Source organism: Pristis pectinata, chromosome 9 (assembly GCF_009764475.1).
Source record: "Pristis pectinata isolate sPriPec2 chromosome 9, sPriPec2.1.pri, whole genome shotgun sequence".
Lineage (NCBI taxonomy): Eukaryota > Metazoa > Chordata > Chondrichthyes > Rhinopristiformes > Pristidae > Pristis > Pristis pectinata.
The window spans coordinates 229000-245728 of NC_067413.1; the positions used below are offsets into that span (position 1 = coordinate 229000).

At 47.7% G+C, this 16729-nt stretch overlaps 1 protein-coding gene across 1 annotated transcript in view; it reads right to left on the reverse strand.

Moving 5' to 3' along the window:
• sspo (SCO-spondin) overlaps positions 1–16729 on the reverse strand; it is a 358698-nt gene that overhangs the window by 216148 nt on the left and 125821 nt on the right. The window contains 4 exon segments of the mRNA XM_052023421.1: positions 2591–2720; positions 11181–11303; positions 12306–12485; positions 14172–14336. Coding sequence (XP_051879381.1) covers positions 2591–2720; positions 11181–11303; positions 12306–12485; positions 14172–14336 — 598 coding nt within the window.

A 16729-nucleotide genomic window follows, 5' to 3' on the forward strand; every position in this document is an offset into this window, starting at 1 on the left:
TGGTTGGGATCAGATCAGGGTTAGGGTCAGAGTGTTAATTTGCAGGCTGCAGATAGGCCCCTGTCTTGTTTGCTATTTTTCTCCCCAGCTTTACTGGGGATTGGCACTTTACATTTGGCCCAGGTCTTTATTGGCCACCGTCTGTTTTTACTTGCCCTAATTCACTCCAAACTGTGATTCTGTTGGAGTGTTTAAGGTTCCCAAAGGAAAGTGTGCATTGTTGGAAGAGCAGTTCTATTTGTTCTAACATCAAGCAGAAGCAGGATCAGGCCTTTCGACCTCACGTGACTGTGCTGCCACTCAGTAAAATCGTGGCTGATCTTTTATCTCAGTACCACATTTCTGAAGATCCTTTTGTTCCCCCAATATCCAAAAAATACATTGACCTCTGTCTTTAATATAGAAGCTGAGGCTCCCCTCTGAGGGAGAGAATTCCAAAGACTCACCGTCCTCTGGGTGAAGAAATTTCTTCTCATCCGTCTCAAATGGCCACTGCAATATTTTAGTTTGAGTTTAGTTGAGTTTAGACTCCTCAGCCAGAGGAAACATCACTGCTGCATCAGATCCTGAGACACTCTTTGTGGGTTTCATTCTTCTAAACACAATCACACATGCTCTAATTTCCAATGCTCTAATCATGATCTACCTTGTTGTGACCTTGCACCTTATTGCACTGCACTTTCTCTGTAGCTGTGACACTTTACTCTGTACTGTTATTGTTTTTACCTGTACTACATCAATGCACTCTGTACTAACTCAATGTAACTGCACTGTGTAATGAATTGACCTGTACGATCATTTTGTAAGACAAGCTTTTCACTGGACCTCAGTACAAGTGATAATAATAAACCAATACCAAAATTTGGTTTATACTTTCACAAAGGCCTATGTTAGTCCATATACACTGCATCCACTGTTCCCACTTTCCATGCTGCTCATTACAACCTCAACATGAGAAGGTGGAGAAGGCATATCCTTGCATTATACTGAGGGAGAGCCAGGGTCAGGGTCCATGGGTGGATTTGGTAAGTGGTGGTGTTGTGGACAGTGTTAGGGTTGGGGTTAAAGGGTTTGGGTAAAGGTTTGATGTTATCACTTCCAATTGACTCCTTGGTGGCGGACGGTGGCTCTATTAATGCCTTCATTAATCTATGGACCTCGCCTACACTTTGTCCCCTTGACATCCCTGGCCTCCCACCTATCTTTGCATCATCAACAAACGATATCTTTATTAGTCACATGTACATCGAAACACACAGTGAAACGCATCTTTTGCGTAGACTGTTCTGGGGGCAGCCCGCAAGTGTCGCCACGCTTCCGGCGCCAACATAGCACGCCCACAACTTCCTAACCTGTATGTCTTTGGAATGTGGGTGGAAACCGGAGCACCCGGAGGAAACCCACGCAGACACGGGGAGAACGTACAAACTCCTTACAGACAGCAGCCGGAATTGAAGCCGGGTCGCTGGCGCTGTAATACTGTTACGCTGACCGCTGCACTACCGTGCCTGCCCATTGATGCCAATTCTCTGTTTTCTGTGTGATGACCAGTCTTCCTTTGGTAACACACTTCCTCCAACATTTAGCTGTTATCCCATGCACCAACCTTTTACTTTCTGCAGATCCAAATACACTAGACCTACAGGTCCCCTTGACTATCGACTCTGCTTGTTACATCCTCAAAGAGCTGTAGAAAATTTGTCAAACAGGATTTTCCTTTCATAAGATCATATTGACGGTTTAATTGCATGAATCTTTTCTACATAACTATCTACCTTTTCCCGACTATATAATCCAACATCTCACCAACTGCACACGTAAACTAACAGGACAATAGTTTCCTTCTTTTTATGTCCCTCCCTTTCTGATGTAGGAGTCACATCTTCAGCTTTCCAATCCACTAGTATCCTACTGGAATTTATTGAGTTCTGAAAAGTTTCAGCTGTGGTGTATTCCAGGGATCAGCGCTGGGACCCTTGCTGTTAGATTCATTAACAATTTAAATGTATATATAGACGGTATGATTAGTAAGTTTGCAGATGACATTAACGTTGATGGAGCTGATGGTGAGGAAGGATAGTCTCAGGCTACAGAACGGTATTGATCAGCTGGTAAACCGGGCGGAGCAATGGCAGATGGAGTTTAATCCCAATAAGTGTGAGGTGATGCATGTTGAAAGGACTAATAAGGATAGGACATATACAATGAATATTAAGGCCCTGGGGAGTACTGAGGAACAAAGGAACCTTGGTGTATAAATCCAAAGAACCTTGAAGGCAACAGTGCAGGTAGATAAAGAGGTGAAGGTGGCATTTGGATACTTGGCTTCATTAGGCAGGGCATAGAGTGCAAGATCAGGGAGGTAATGGGACAACTTCTAAAACCCTGGTCAGGCTACAGTTGGGGTACTGTGTGCAGTTTTAGTCAACACAGTTTGGGAGTTTGTGATTGCATTGGAGAGGGTGCAGAGGAGATTCACCAGGATGTCGCCTGGGACTGAGCATTTCAGTTACGAGGAGAGGCTGGACAGGCCCGGTATGAGTTCCTTGGAGAGCACTCTTGACAGGGCAAGATGAGCAGACTTTGTTACCAGCGACTGCAATCATTGATGAAGACAACTTGTCCGGGTTGGTAGCTCTCAGTGTTCTGATGGCAGCGACACATGGTGATGTTCACACAGTGCTGGTCCTGAAGGAAAAGGTTCTCGGGACACCGACAGCCTGGAATAAATGAAGTGAGGGTAAAGTCCTGCAAAACTATTCAGACCCTTGTGCTGCACAAACCCTGTGAAGACCTAGTGAGGAACCTGGTGAGGTTCCAGGTGAGGCCCCAGCAAGGGACCAGGTGAGGGCCCAGTGAGGGACCAGCGAGGGACCAGATAAAGAACTAGGTGAGACCCCAGCAAAGTACCAGGTGAGGCCCCAGCGAGGGACCAGGTGAGGCCCCAGCGAGGGACCAGATAAAGAACTAGGTGAGGCCCCAGCAAAGTACCAGGTGAGGCCCCGGCGAGGGAGCAGGTAAAGAACCAGGTGAGGCCCCGGAGAGGGAGCAGGTGAGGAACCAGACAGTCAAATATTGAAGGGATACTAAGTCAGTCCAGTAGGCAGAGCAGACATGGAGGTGATAAGATGGTTGGGAGGTGCACACAGCTAAACTGTATTTATATTAATGCAAAGAGTCTGACAAATAAGACAGATGAACTGAGGATTGATCAGCACTGAGGAATATGATTTTGTTGCCAGCACAGGGCTGTAGTTGAAAGTAGAGCAGGACTAGAATCTCAATGTTCCAGGGTCCAGAATCTTCAGATGTGAAGGGTGGTGGTGGGAGGGAATTAAAAGAGATGATTGCAATGCAATATTGATTGAGGAATCCATCCGTGTAGTAATGAGGGAGGATGCCCTAGAAGGATCTTCAAATGAGGTATAGGCAAGGTGGTACTTAAAAAGGGGTGGGGGAGGGATGTGAAATATCACTGGTTAATAAAAATCCCGAAGCATTTTTATGGTAAGGAGAAGAGAACAACCAGGAAAAGCGTAGGGCCTATTAGGGACCAAAATGACAAGTTGTGTGGAGCCAGAGGATATGGACAAGCAATGAATACTTCTCACCTGTATTCACTACAGAGGAGGACATTGTAGTCAGAGATTTCGGGGGGGGGGGGGGGGGGGGTGGTTACAGTGAAACTTGAGAACACGTTGCATTAAAAAGAAGGTATGGGTGCCCTATCAGGCTAAAAGCTGGACAAATGCTCAGGGCCTGATTGAGATGTATCCCAGACTGCGGTGGCAGGCAAAAGGGTTGATTGCTGGGACCCTGACAGAGACATTTAATTTTTCCCTGGCCACGGGTGAGCTGACAGATGACTGGAGGACAGCAGGGGTGAGCCTGGGAACTGCAGGCCTTTGGTACGAAAGTTGGTGGAAACATTTCTGGGATAAATTCTATACTTGGAAAGGTAGGAACTAATCACAGAGTCAGCATGGCTTTACTGTGAGGACATCATAGAGTCATACAGCATGGAAACAGGCCCTTCATGCTCACAAAGCTAATCCCATTTGCCAGCGTTTGGCCCATATCCCTCTAAACCCCTTCTATCCATGTACTTATCCAAATGTCTTTAAAATGTTGTTATTGTACCTGCCTCACCCACTTCCTCCAGCAGCTCATAACATATATCACCACCCTCTGCATGAAGTTACCCCTCAGGTCCCTCTTAAATCTTTCACCTCTCATCTTAAATCTATGCCCTCAAGTTTTTAGTTCCCCTTCCCTGGGAAAATGACTATGTTTGTTCACCCTATCTATATCCCTCATGATTTTACACACTTTTATAGAGGTCACCCCTACATCTCCTACATTCCAAGGAATAAAGTTCCAGCCTGCCCAACCTCTCCCTGTAACTCAAGCCCTCAAGTCCTGGCAGCATCCTCATAAATCTTCTCTGCGCTCCTCCCAGTTTAGTGATGTCTTTCCTATAACAGGGTGACCAAAACCAGACACAATACTCCAGGTGTGGTCTCACCACGTTTGACCAATTTATTTGAATTTTTCATAGAGGAAACAAAATGTGTTGCTGAGAGAAGTGTGGCTGAGGGAGTCTACATGGACTTCAGTAAGGCCTTTGATAAGGTTTCACATGGGAAACTGGTCCAGAAACCAATGGGATCTGAGGCAAATTTGATCAAAGAATGGTTGGTGTGAGGAGGCAGTGGGTGATGAGGGAGGTCATTTTTGCAATTAGAAGCCTGTGGGCAGTGATGAATCCCCGGGACTGTGATGGAATCCTCACCATTTGTCACATACACTTGGATATGATTACAGGAGGGATGATCACTAAGGCAACATTTCATTTCATTTCGGCGAGAGAATCGGCCTTGGACTTCGGAGCAGCTAAGTGTTTTTTTTAACTAATCGGGGATAGTGGGGCAAGACTGCGCAGGCGCGTGACGTCAGCAGGTAGCGCGCAAGCAATTTAAAAGGAAGACCGCCATATCCAGTGAGCAGCGGAGTGAGAGGTAGCAGGGTGATTGGGCTTTGGCTCAATGGGCTTAGGCAGTAACAGGGCAAGGTGAGCTCCACATCTATTATTCTCTGAGGCATCAAGAGGCGGAGGCCATCTGCAACAACACTGGTGAGTAGCTGGTAAGTAAGGGTAAGCTTTAACTGTTATTGTTATAACCTTTAAATAGAAAACAACTAGGTAGGGAAAAAGTAGTTCAGATGGAGGGCTGCAGCTGCTTGATGTGGGAGCTAGTGGACCCTGCTGTGGTGCACGGTGACCACATCTGCAGTAAGTGCTTGAGGCTGGAGGAACTTCGGCTCAGAATTGATGAGCTGGAGTTGCAGCTTCAAACACTGCGCAGCATCAGGGAGGGAGAGAGTTATGTAGATGCTGTGCATCAGGAGGCAGTCACCCCCCTTAAAGCAGGTACTTCTAGGGTCCAGGAGGCAGATGGATGAGTGACTGTCAGGGGAGAGAAAGAGAAAGGGAACAGGCAGACAGTGCAGAGGACTCCGGAGGCTGTTCCCCTCAATAACACGTATTCAGTTTTGAATGCTGTTGAGGGGGATGACCTACAGGGATCAAGCGGCAGAAGCCAGGTCTCAGGCACTGGGACTGGTCCTGCTGCACAGAAGGGAAGGGAGGAGAAGAGGAGGGCAATAGTGATAGGGGACTCGATAGTCAGGGGAACAGATAGGAGGTTATGTGGACATGAGCGGGAATCCAGGATGGTATGTTGCCTCTCAGGTGCCAAGGTCCAGGATGTCTCTGATCAGGTCCACAGCCTTCTTGCGCAGGATGGAAAGCAGCCAGAAGTCGTGGTACATGTTGGCACCAATGACACAGGTAGAAAGTGGGATGAGGTCCTGCAGAGCGAGCTTAGGGAGCTAGGCAGAGGCTGAAGAACAGGACCGGAAGTGTAGCAATCTCAGGATTGCTGCCAGTGCCACGTGATAGTGAAGGTAAGAATAGGAGGAGATGGCAGATGAATGTGCGGCTGAGGAGTTGGTGCAGGGGACAAGGTTTTAGATTTTTGGATCACTGGGATCTCTTCTGGGGAAGGTGGGACCTGTACAGAATGGATGGGTTACACCTGAACTCGAAGGGGACCAATATCCTTGCAGGCAGGTTTGCTAGTGTGGTTCAGGAGGGTTTACACTAGTTTGTAAGGGGGATGGGAACCATCCGGGATTCTTACTCATATGAAGGAACTTAAGATATGTGGGAGGAAGGGGGTAGATAGTCTTAGGAGAGGTTTGAAGGTCAGCACAACATGGTGGGTCGACGGGCCTGTATTGTGCTGTATTGTTCTATGGTTCTATGTCCACAGAACCTCCTGTCTGTTCCCCTGACTATCGAGTCCCCTATCACTATTGCCCTCCTCTTCTCCTCCCTTCCCTTCTGAGCAGCAGGACCAGTCCCCGTGCCAGAGACCTGGCTTCTGCTGCTTGATCCCTGTAGGTCATCCCCCTCGACAGCATTCAAAGTGGAATACCCGTTATTGAGTTTCAGTTATGAGGAGAGACTGGACAGGCTGGGTTTGACTTGCTTGGAGACTGAGGGAAACTGAGTGAAGTGTACGAAACTGTGTGAAGTGTACGAAACTGTGTGGGGCAAAGACAGGGTAGATGGTAGGAAAAGTCTCCTCACAGAACACTACGTCACAGAAACAGGCCCTTTGGCCACCGTGTTGTGCCAATGATGGTGCCAATTCAGGCTAATCCCATCTGCCTCCTCATCGTCCATATCCCTCCATTCCTGCCTAAATGGCTTTTAAACATTACTATTGTATCTGTTTACACCACTTCCCCTGGCAGCGAGTCCCAGACACCACCACACCGTGTCAAACAAAATCTTGCTTTGTTAATCAGTTTCAAACTTTCCCTCCTCACCTTAAAACCTCAGTGGACTAACGGGCCTGTGTCTGTGCTGTGCGACTCTGAGACTTTACAGAGGTGTCAAAAACATAGGACATAGATTTAGAGCAAGGGGAACTGGTTTAGGAGTCTGAGAAAGCCTGCAGCGTGGTTGGAATCTGGGACACTGTGTTAGAAGCAGGTATTGTTACAACATTTAAGACATCCAGACAAGCACTTGAATTGCCAAGGCACAGAAGACTATGGACCAAGAGTTGGTGAATGGGATTAGTGTAGATGGGTGATCAATGGTCAACGTGGACATGGTCGGCTGAAGGGCCAGTACCTGTCCTCTATCACTCCAAATAGTGGGGATACATTTGCCGCCCTCCAATCTGTGGGACCTGCTCCAGGGGCTAAAGGTGCTCTGGTTTGCTCCCACATCCCAAAAGCATGTGTGGGTCAGTGAGTTAATTGGCCACAGTAAATTGCCCCAAGTGTGTGGGTGAGTGGTAGAATCTGGGGGGAGTTGACGGGAATGACGGGAACTCGCAAGGATTGTATAAGTTCTCATAAGATCACCTTCCCTACACTTTCTCCGTGGAGAGACGGAGGATGAGGGGGGACCTGATAGAGGTGTATAAGATGATGAGAGGTATTGATAGGGTAGATAGTCAGAGGCTTTTCCCCAGGGCTGAACTGGTGGCCACAAGAGGACATAGGTTTAAGGTGCTGGGGAGTAGATATAGAGGAGATGTCAGGGGTAAGTTTTTTTACTCAGAGAGTGGTGAGTGCGTGGAATGGGCTGCCGGAAACGGTGGTGAAGGCTGATATGATAGGGTCTTTCAAGAGACTGTTAGATAGGTACATGGAGCTGAGTAAAATAGAGGGCTATGGGTAAACCTAGTAATTTCTAGGGTAGGGACATGTTTGGCACAGCTTTGTGAGCTGAAAGGCTTGAATTGTGCTGTAATTGTTCTATGTTCTATGCTGTATTCCATCTGTCACTTCGTTGCCCATTCTCCCAACCTGTCCAAGTCCTTCTGCAGACTCCCTGCTTCCTCAACACTACCTGCCCCTCCACCCATCTTTGTATTATCTGTAAACTTGGCCACAAAGCCATCAATTCTGTTATCCAGATCATTAACATACAACATGAAAAGCAGCAGACCCAACACCGACCCCTGCGAAACACCACTAATGACCGGCAGCCAACCTGAAAAGGCCCCCTTTATTCCCACTCTTTGCCTTCTGCCAGTCAGCCAATCTTCTATCCATGCTATTACCTTTCCTGTAATACCGTGGGCTCCTATCTTGTTTAGCAGCCTCATGTGCAGGATCTTGTCAAAGCCTTCTGAAAATCCAAGTAAACAACATCCACTGACTTTCCTTTGTCTATCCTGCCTGTTACTTCCTCAAAGAATTCCAACAGACATGTCAGGCAAGATTTCCCCTTAAGGAAACCATGCTGACTTCAGCCTGTTTTATGATGTGCTTCCAAGTACCCCGAAACTTCAGCCTTAATAATGGACTCTAACATCTTACCAACCACTGAAGTTAGGCTAACTAGCCTATAATTTCTTGTCTTTGCCTCCCTCCCTTCTTAAAGAGTGCAGTGACACTTGCGATTTTCCAGTCCTCCGGAACCGTTCTTGACTCTAGTGATTCTTGAAAGATCACCACTAATGCCTCTATAATCTCTTCAGCTACCTCTTTCAGAACCCTGGAGTGTAGTCCATCCAGTCCAGGTGACTTATCCACCTTCAAACCTTTCAGCTTCCCAAGCAACTTCTCCTTAGTAATAGTGACTACATTCACTTCTGCCCCCTGACTCTCTCGAATTTTCTGGCATGTTGCGGGTGTCTTCCACAGTGAAGACTAATGCTAAGTACCTATTCAGTTCGTCTGCCATTTCTTTGTTCCCCATTACTACCTCTCCAGCGTAATTTTTCGGCAGTCTGATGTCCACTCTTGCCTCTCTTTTACTCTTTATATATCTGAAAGAACTTTTGGTATCCTCTTTTATATTATTGGCTAGCTTACCTTCATATTTCATCTTTTCTCCCCTTATTGCTTTTTAGTTGCCTTCTGTTGGTTTTTAAAAGCTTCCCAATCCTCTAGCTTTCCACTAACTTTTGCAATATTGTATGCCCTCTTTTTTGCTTTTACTTCCCTTGTCAGCCACAGTTGTCTCATCCTCCCTTTAGAAGGCATCTTCTTCTTTGGGATGAACTGATGCGGCGTCTTTCGAATTACTCCCAGAAACTCCTGCCATTGCTGCTCTACCGTCATCCCTGCTGGGGTCCCCTTCCCATCAACTTTGGCCAGCTCCTCTCTCATGCCTCTGTAGTTACCTTTACTCAACTGTAATAACGATACATCTGATTTTAGCTTCTCCCACTCAAACTGCAGGGTGAATTCTATCATATTATGATCACTACCTCCTAAGGGTTCCTTTACCTTAAGCTCCCTGATCAAATCTGGTTCATTGCACAATACCAAACCCAGAACTGCCTCTTCCCAGTGGGCTTGACCACAAGCTGTAATAAAAAGCCATCTCGTAGGCATTCTACAAATTCCCTCCCTTGGGATCCAGTGCCAACCTGATTTTCCCAATCTACCTGCATATTGAAATCCCCCATGACCACCATAACATTGGCCTTTTTACATGCCTTTTTTATCTCCTGTTGTAATTTGTACCCCACATCCTGGCTACTATTCAGAGGTCTGTATATAATTCCCATCAGGGTTGTTTTAAACTTGCAGTTTCTTAACTCTACCCACAAGGATTCTACATCTTCTGATCCCATGTCACTTCTTGCTAAGAATTTGATTTCTTTTCTTCTACTGACAGAGCCACCCCACCCCTCAAACGGCTTATGGGTTTACATAGCCACTCGATGTTCTAATTATGGATCTGGGAATTCTTAGTGGGGTATAAACTTCCCCTCCTTCTCTCAAAGGGTCAGCGTTACTTGTCCTAGGAAGCTCTGGAGGCTGAAAAGATTCAATGTTGAATGAGATTGACTTTTAATCAGGAAGGGAATCAAAGGTTATGGGGAGCAGGTGGGAGAGTGAACATGGAAAGATGAATCAATAGAGGAACCAGTTTGAGCGCTTGCGGATGACACAAAGGTTGGATGCGTTGTGGATAGTATAGAGGGCTGTCAGAGGTTACAGAGGGACATAGATAGGATGCAAAGTTGGGCTGAGAAGTGGCAGATGCAGTTCAACCCAGATAAGTGTGAAGTGCTTCATTTTAGTAGGTCAAGTATGTTGGCGGAATATAGTATTAATGGTAGGACTCTTGGCAGTGTGGAGGACCAGAGGGATCTTGGGGTCCGAGTCCATAGGACGCTCAAAGTGGCTGCGCAGGTTGACTCTGTGGTTAAGGCGGCATATGGTGTATTGTCCTTCATCAATTGTAGGAGCCAGGAGGTATTGTTGCAGCTATATAGGACCCTGGTCAGACACCACTTGGAGTACTGTGCTCAGTTCTGGTCGCCTCACTACAGGAAAGATGTGGAAGACATAGAGAGGGTGCAGAGGAGATTTACAAGGATGCTGCCTGGAATGCAGAGCATGCCTTATCAAAGCAGGTTGACAGAACTCGGCCTTTTCTCCTCGGAGCGACGGAGGATGAGGGGGGACAATTGAGGTGTATAAGATGATGAGAGGCATTGATCGGGTGGATAGTCAGAGGCTTTTCCCCAGGGCTGAAATGGTGGCCACAAGAGGACATAGGTTTAAGGTGCTGGGGAGTAGGTATAGAGGAGATGTCAGGGGTAAGTTTTTTACTCAGAGAGTGGTGAGTGCGTGAAATGGGCTGCAACGGTGGTGGAGGCGGATACGATTGGGTCTTTTAAGGACTGTTGGATAGGTACATGGAGCTGAGAAAAATAGAGGGCTATGGGTAAGCCTATTCATTTCTAAGGTAGGGACATGTTCGGCACAGCTTTGTGGGCCGAAGGGCCTGAATAGTGCTGTAGGTTTTTCTATGTTTCTAAATCTCCCCTTGCTTCTCTGCTCTGAGAGGAACGGTCCCATCCCCTCGGTCTCCCCATCCTGGTGTTGTTTGGGAAGCTCCTTGTTGTTGGGCGGGAGGAAGCGACAACATCACCCATGAGAGCAGGAGGAAGGGGAGGTTAGATCATTTGGTCTGGGGAGGAGGGGCTGACAGTCCTGATCTGAGGAGAAAGAGATGCTTCTGTCTAGACAAACTGCTATCTCTGCATCTGAAGTTGTATTAGGAGCGTGTGGTTCCATTCGGCTTCACTGCAACTGTCTTGGTGGAAGTGGCTGCAGTTAGCAGATGTTACCTGGTCTGCAGACAGAGGTGCAGTTTGTGATTGAGCTCTGGCCCTGGCAGGTTAAAGGGCACGGTTCCAGGGTCTGATGCTCACATTCATCCGCAGAAACGTAAACCATTTCGGGGCCACAGTCTGAAAGAGGACATAGACCGAGAACTGGTGAGAAGCTCCAACTCATGCAAGGCATCCCACCCAATGAGTCTGATGAAATGTCCCATCCAGGCCTTTAGCTGAGATAAGCAGCAAGGATCTGAAATGCTAGAGTGACTTCATAAGTGTGGGATCGAGTGTCCTTGACAGAGACATCAGGTGTTTCAGAGGGAACCTGTAAAACTGCAAGAACCACAAAGAGGAGTAGGCTGTTTGACCCTTGAACCTGCTTCACCATTTAGTGAGGTCCAGTTTTCTTCAGTCACTCTCCCACCCTCTTCCCACAGCCCTGACCCCTACACTGATTAAAATCCCATCTCTCAGCTTTGAATATATTTATGGATTCAACCTCCACAGCTTTCTGGGGCAAGGAGTTGAAAGGGTCACAAAAAAAGTTCTTCCTCATCTCATTCTTAAATGGGTGCCTGCCCTTAAGGGAGACCATACCCTCTCGTTCTCAACACTCCCAGAAACACTCAAGACAAAGTATGGCATATCCAACTATTTGTACAACTGTAATATGACATCCCAACTCCTGTACTCAGTGCCTCAGCCAATGAAGGCAGGCATGCTGTACACCTCCTCCACCACCCCATCTACCTGTGTTGCTACTTTCAGAGAATTACGAACTTGTACTCTTTGGTCCCTCTGTTTAACAACTCCCCCCAGGGCCCTGCCACTCACTGTGTATGTCCTGTCCTGGTTTAACTTCCCATAATGCATCACTTTGCACTTTTCCAGGTTAAATTCCATCTGCCGTTCCCTTTGTCCACTTCCCCAGTTGATCTCAGACCTGTTGTAACCTTAAACAACCTTCTTCAGTGTCCACACCACCAATTTTGGTGTCATCCACAAACACACTCACCATGCCACCTACATTCTCATCCAAATCATTAATACATATGACAAACAACGGTGGACTGCACCGGGGTACAGGCGTGGTAAGCTCATGAATGCGCGGGAGCACAGGTGCAGCGAACTCACCGACTGCGCCGGGGCACAGGTGCCGGTTACAGGACTCGCTGTCCATCCAGGACCCTGCACATGACGAGCCTCCATTCTTCGGTGGCGGGCTGACACACTCACGGTGACGAGTTCGCACACCACCCCCACACTCGGCATCACATGCTGACCACTCGCTCCAACTTGACCAGCTGCCATTCACTGCCAGGGAACCAGATCATCCGAGAGTTGCACACATCAGTATTAGATGGTACTTGGATTCAATCACAGAGACCAGCACAAACCTGCACTCCCGAGACCAGAACAGGATGAGGCCAGAACAAGGAGTGTTGTGGTTAAGGCAGATGAACAGAACCTGGATCAGTACATGGAACTATGATGTTGCGGCCAGAAGGGCAGGACTAGGAACCAGCTTTCAGGTGAGATGGAGAGGGATGTACACGAGGTGGGGAGTTGCTGTACTGATCAGGGAGAATGTCACGGCTGCACTCAGACAGGGCATCCTGGAGGGTTCGTCCACCGAGGGAGTATGGGGAGGGCTCAGGAATAAGACAGGTTCAATCACTCCGATGGAGTTATACCACAGGCCTCCCAACAGCCAGCAGGAGATAGAGGAACAGATATGTAGACAGATTATGGAAAGATATCAAAGCAATAGGGCAGTTGTAATGGGAAACTAATTTCCCCAATATTGACTGGGACTCCCTTGATGCCAGAGGCTTAGATGGGGCAGAATTTTGAGGTTATCCAGGTGGGTTACGTAGAAAATCTAACCAGGGAAGGGCCATACTGGACCTTGTATTGGGAAACGAGCCTGGCCAGGTGATTGGAGTTTCAGTGGAAGAGCATTTTGGGAATTATAATCATAACCCCACAAGTTTTCAAATAGTTATGGATGAGGATAAGACTGGACCGAAGGGGAAAGAGCTAAATTGGGGAAAGGTAGGCAGGAGCTGGGGAGGGTAGATTGCGAGCAGTTGTTACTGGGTAAGTCCACACCTGACATGTGGGAATCATGTAAGGCCAATTGATTACAGTTCACAGATCAGCAGTTAGAAAAACTCTCGAGGCTCCTAGTGTGACCATTGGCTGGTCCACATGATCCAAACTTTGCTGCTTTTATGTGGAACTTGGAGGATTTTCCAGCCATTCCCATCAGCAGCACAGAACCTGCCTCAAGGAAGTGCATCGATCCCTTGCTCGTCCCATTACAGGAAGGATGTGGAGGCTTTGGAGAGGGTGCAGAAAAGGTTCACCAGGACGCTGCCTGGATTAGAGGGTATGAGCTACAAGGAGAGCTTGGATAAATTTGAGTTGTTTTCTCTGGAGTGTCAGAGGCTGAGGGGAGACCTGATAGAGGTTTATAAAATTATGAGAGCACAGATAGACCAGACAGCCAAAGTCTTTTTCCCAGGGTAGAAATGTCAAATACAGAGGACGTGCATTTAAGATGAGAGGGGGAAAGTTTTTTTTTTACTCAGAGAGTGGTGGGTGCCCGGAACGGGCTGCCAAGGGTGATGATGGAAGCAGTTACGATAGAGGTGTTTAAGAAACTGTTAGATAGACACAAGGGCATGCAGGGAGTGGAGGGATATGGATCGTGTACAGGCAGAAGAGATTTAGTTTAATTCAGCATCGTGTTCAGTGCAGACATTGTGGGCTGAAGGGCCTGTTACTGTGCTGTACAGTTCTGTGTTCTATATTTAACCAACCAACCCACCCAAACACAGGCAGCTCGATCTACACCACCTGTACGTGTCCACCACTCATTGTCACAACCCTTCAGCACCAAGCAGGGTCTCAGTAACACAGACATACAACCTGACCCTCCCCTCTGGTTCCCATGGTTCCCCCACAGCCCTCACCCCATGCTCCCTGGTGCTGTACCTGGGCAGGCCTGCCTGAAGCAAGCTCGGGTATCCCACAGGGTGATGTTACACCATCCACCAGGGAGGGCTGGGCGCAGCACCTCTCTCTGCCGGAACATCACCCCAAGGCTGCAGCTCTGGCTGCAGCTGCTCCATGCCGTCCACACCGATACCACACAATCCACTGTCGGAACAAACACAAGGGTTAAACAGCACACTCACCCTTCAGCCCGAGCCCCTGACCTCCTGTCTGCCCCGCTCACCTCTCCCACCCCACCCCCAGGGTGGGTGTCATGTCCTACGCTGGACACTGAGAAGGCACCGCACTGTGGGGGTGGCTTTTGAACATAACGACATTTGACAGGTACATAGATAGGAAAGGTTTAGGTTATGGGCCAAACGCAGGCAAATGGGACTAGCTTGGATGGGGCATCTAGGTCGGCATGGACCAGTTGGGCCGAAGGGCCTGTTTCCGTGCTGTGTGACTCCATGACAACGTTAGCCCATTCTGCAGCCCCGGGTGAGTTTGGGTAATCCTCATCCTTCCATTGACACCCAGTGGTACAACAGTGGTCTGGCCAGGATCACAGTGCCTGTCGTGAGTGCACAAATTGGCTGCCGTGTTGTCCCAACAACAGTGACCAGTGAACACACTTAAGACCAGTCACGGACTGAAGAACTTTGAGACATTCCAAAGGAGCCCAGAAATATCCATCCCATCTCTAACCTGTCCAATGGAAACCCTGTAGCCAGAGCCCCAATCTCCTGCCTTACAGCACAAACCCAAAAGACACTATTTACATTGTCTCTGTCAGCACAATCATTACATCAGAGACTCCAACCCTGATGCCTGTTTACCAATCCCTTGTTACCAGGACCTGAGCACAGACAACTGATCCCTAGCCCCTAGCCCAATCCCTACCTACTGACCCACAGCCCTGGACCCCAACCCCTTATCACCAGAACTTGAACCCAAACCACGTCCCTGACCTCTGACATCCCAACATCCAAATGCTCTACAGACTGGGCAGTAGCCAATGATGTTCCTTTGTTTAAGAAGGGATAATCCAGCAAACTCGTGAGCCTCACGTCAGTGGTAGGAAAGTTATTGGAGAGGATTCTTGGGGATAGAATTTATTCACGTTTGGAAAAGCATGGGCTAATTAGGGAAAGTCAGCATGGGTTTGTGGAGGGCAAGTCATGTCTTACGAGTTTTTTGAGGAGGTGATGAAGATGATTGATGAAGGTAGGGCAGTGGATTTGACAAGGTCCCTCATGATCTAGAAGATTAAGGCACACAGGATCCATGGAGATGGTAGATTGGATTCAAAATTGGCTTGGCCACAGATGACAGAGAGTAGTGGTGGAGGGATCCAACAGCAGGTCTCTGATCAGTGGTGTTCTGCTGGGACCAGTGCTGGGACCTCCGTTGTTTGTGATTATATATAAATGATTTTAACAAAAATGTAGATGAACCAATTAGTAAGTTTGCAGGCAACACAAAAGTTATGGATTTGTGGATAGTGTAGAAGAGTGCCAAAGAATACAGCGGGATATAGATAAGATACGATACAAAATATTTGTCACGTGTACATCGAAACACACAGTGAAATGTGTCCTTTTGCGTTACTGAGAATGTGCTGGGGCAGCCCGCAAGTGTCGCTACTCTTCAAATCGGCTGGAAGAGAATATGGACAGAGAAATGGCAGATGGAGTTTAATCTAGACAAGGGTGAGGTGTTGCATTTTGGGAGGTCAAATGTTAGAGGACAGTATACAGTAAATGGCAGGACCCTTAACAGCATCGATGTACAGGAGGATCTTTGGGTTCAAGGCCATAGCTCCTTGAAAGTGGCAATGCAAGTAAGATAGAGTGGTAACGAAGGTGTATGCCACGCTTGCCTTCATTGGTTGGGTTGTTGAGTATAAAAGTTAGGAAATCATGTTGCAGCTGTATAAAACTTTGGTTAGGCCACTTTTGGAGTATCGTGTGCAGTTCTGGAAGGATGTGGAGGCTTTGGAGAGGGTGCAGAAGAAGTTCACCAGGATGTTTCTTGGATTAGAGGGTACTAGCTAAGTGGACATTGGGCAAACTTGGGTTGTTTTCTCTGGGGCGCCAGAGGCTGAGGGGAGACCTGATAGAGGTTTATAAAATTATGAAGATAGAGTCTTTTTCCCCAAGGTAGAAATATCAAATACTGGAGGTTATAGCTTTAGAGTGGAAGGATGAAAGTTTAAAGGAGATGTGCAGGTTAAGTTTTAGCTTTACACAGTGAATGATGGGTGCCTAGAACACTCTGCCGGGGGAGGTGGTGGAAGCAGATACAATCACAATGTTTTAGAGGCATTTAGACAGGCACATGAACAGGCAGGGAATGGAGGGGTATGGATCATGTGCAGGCAAACAATAGTTTAATTTGGCATTGTGTTCAGCACAGACAAGGTGGGCTGAAGGGCCTGTACCTGATCTGTACTGTCCTATGTAACCCATCTTCCAACCCTTATTCTCCAAGCCCTGGACACCAGCCCCAGGACATCCTTGTCACCTACCAGAACCTGTCCCCCAATCTATTCCCAA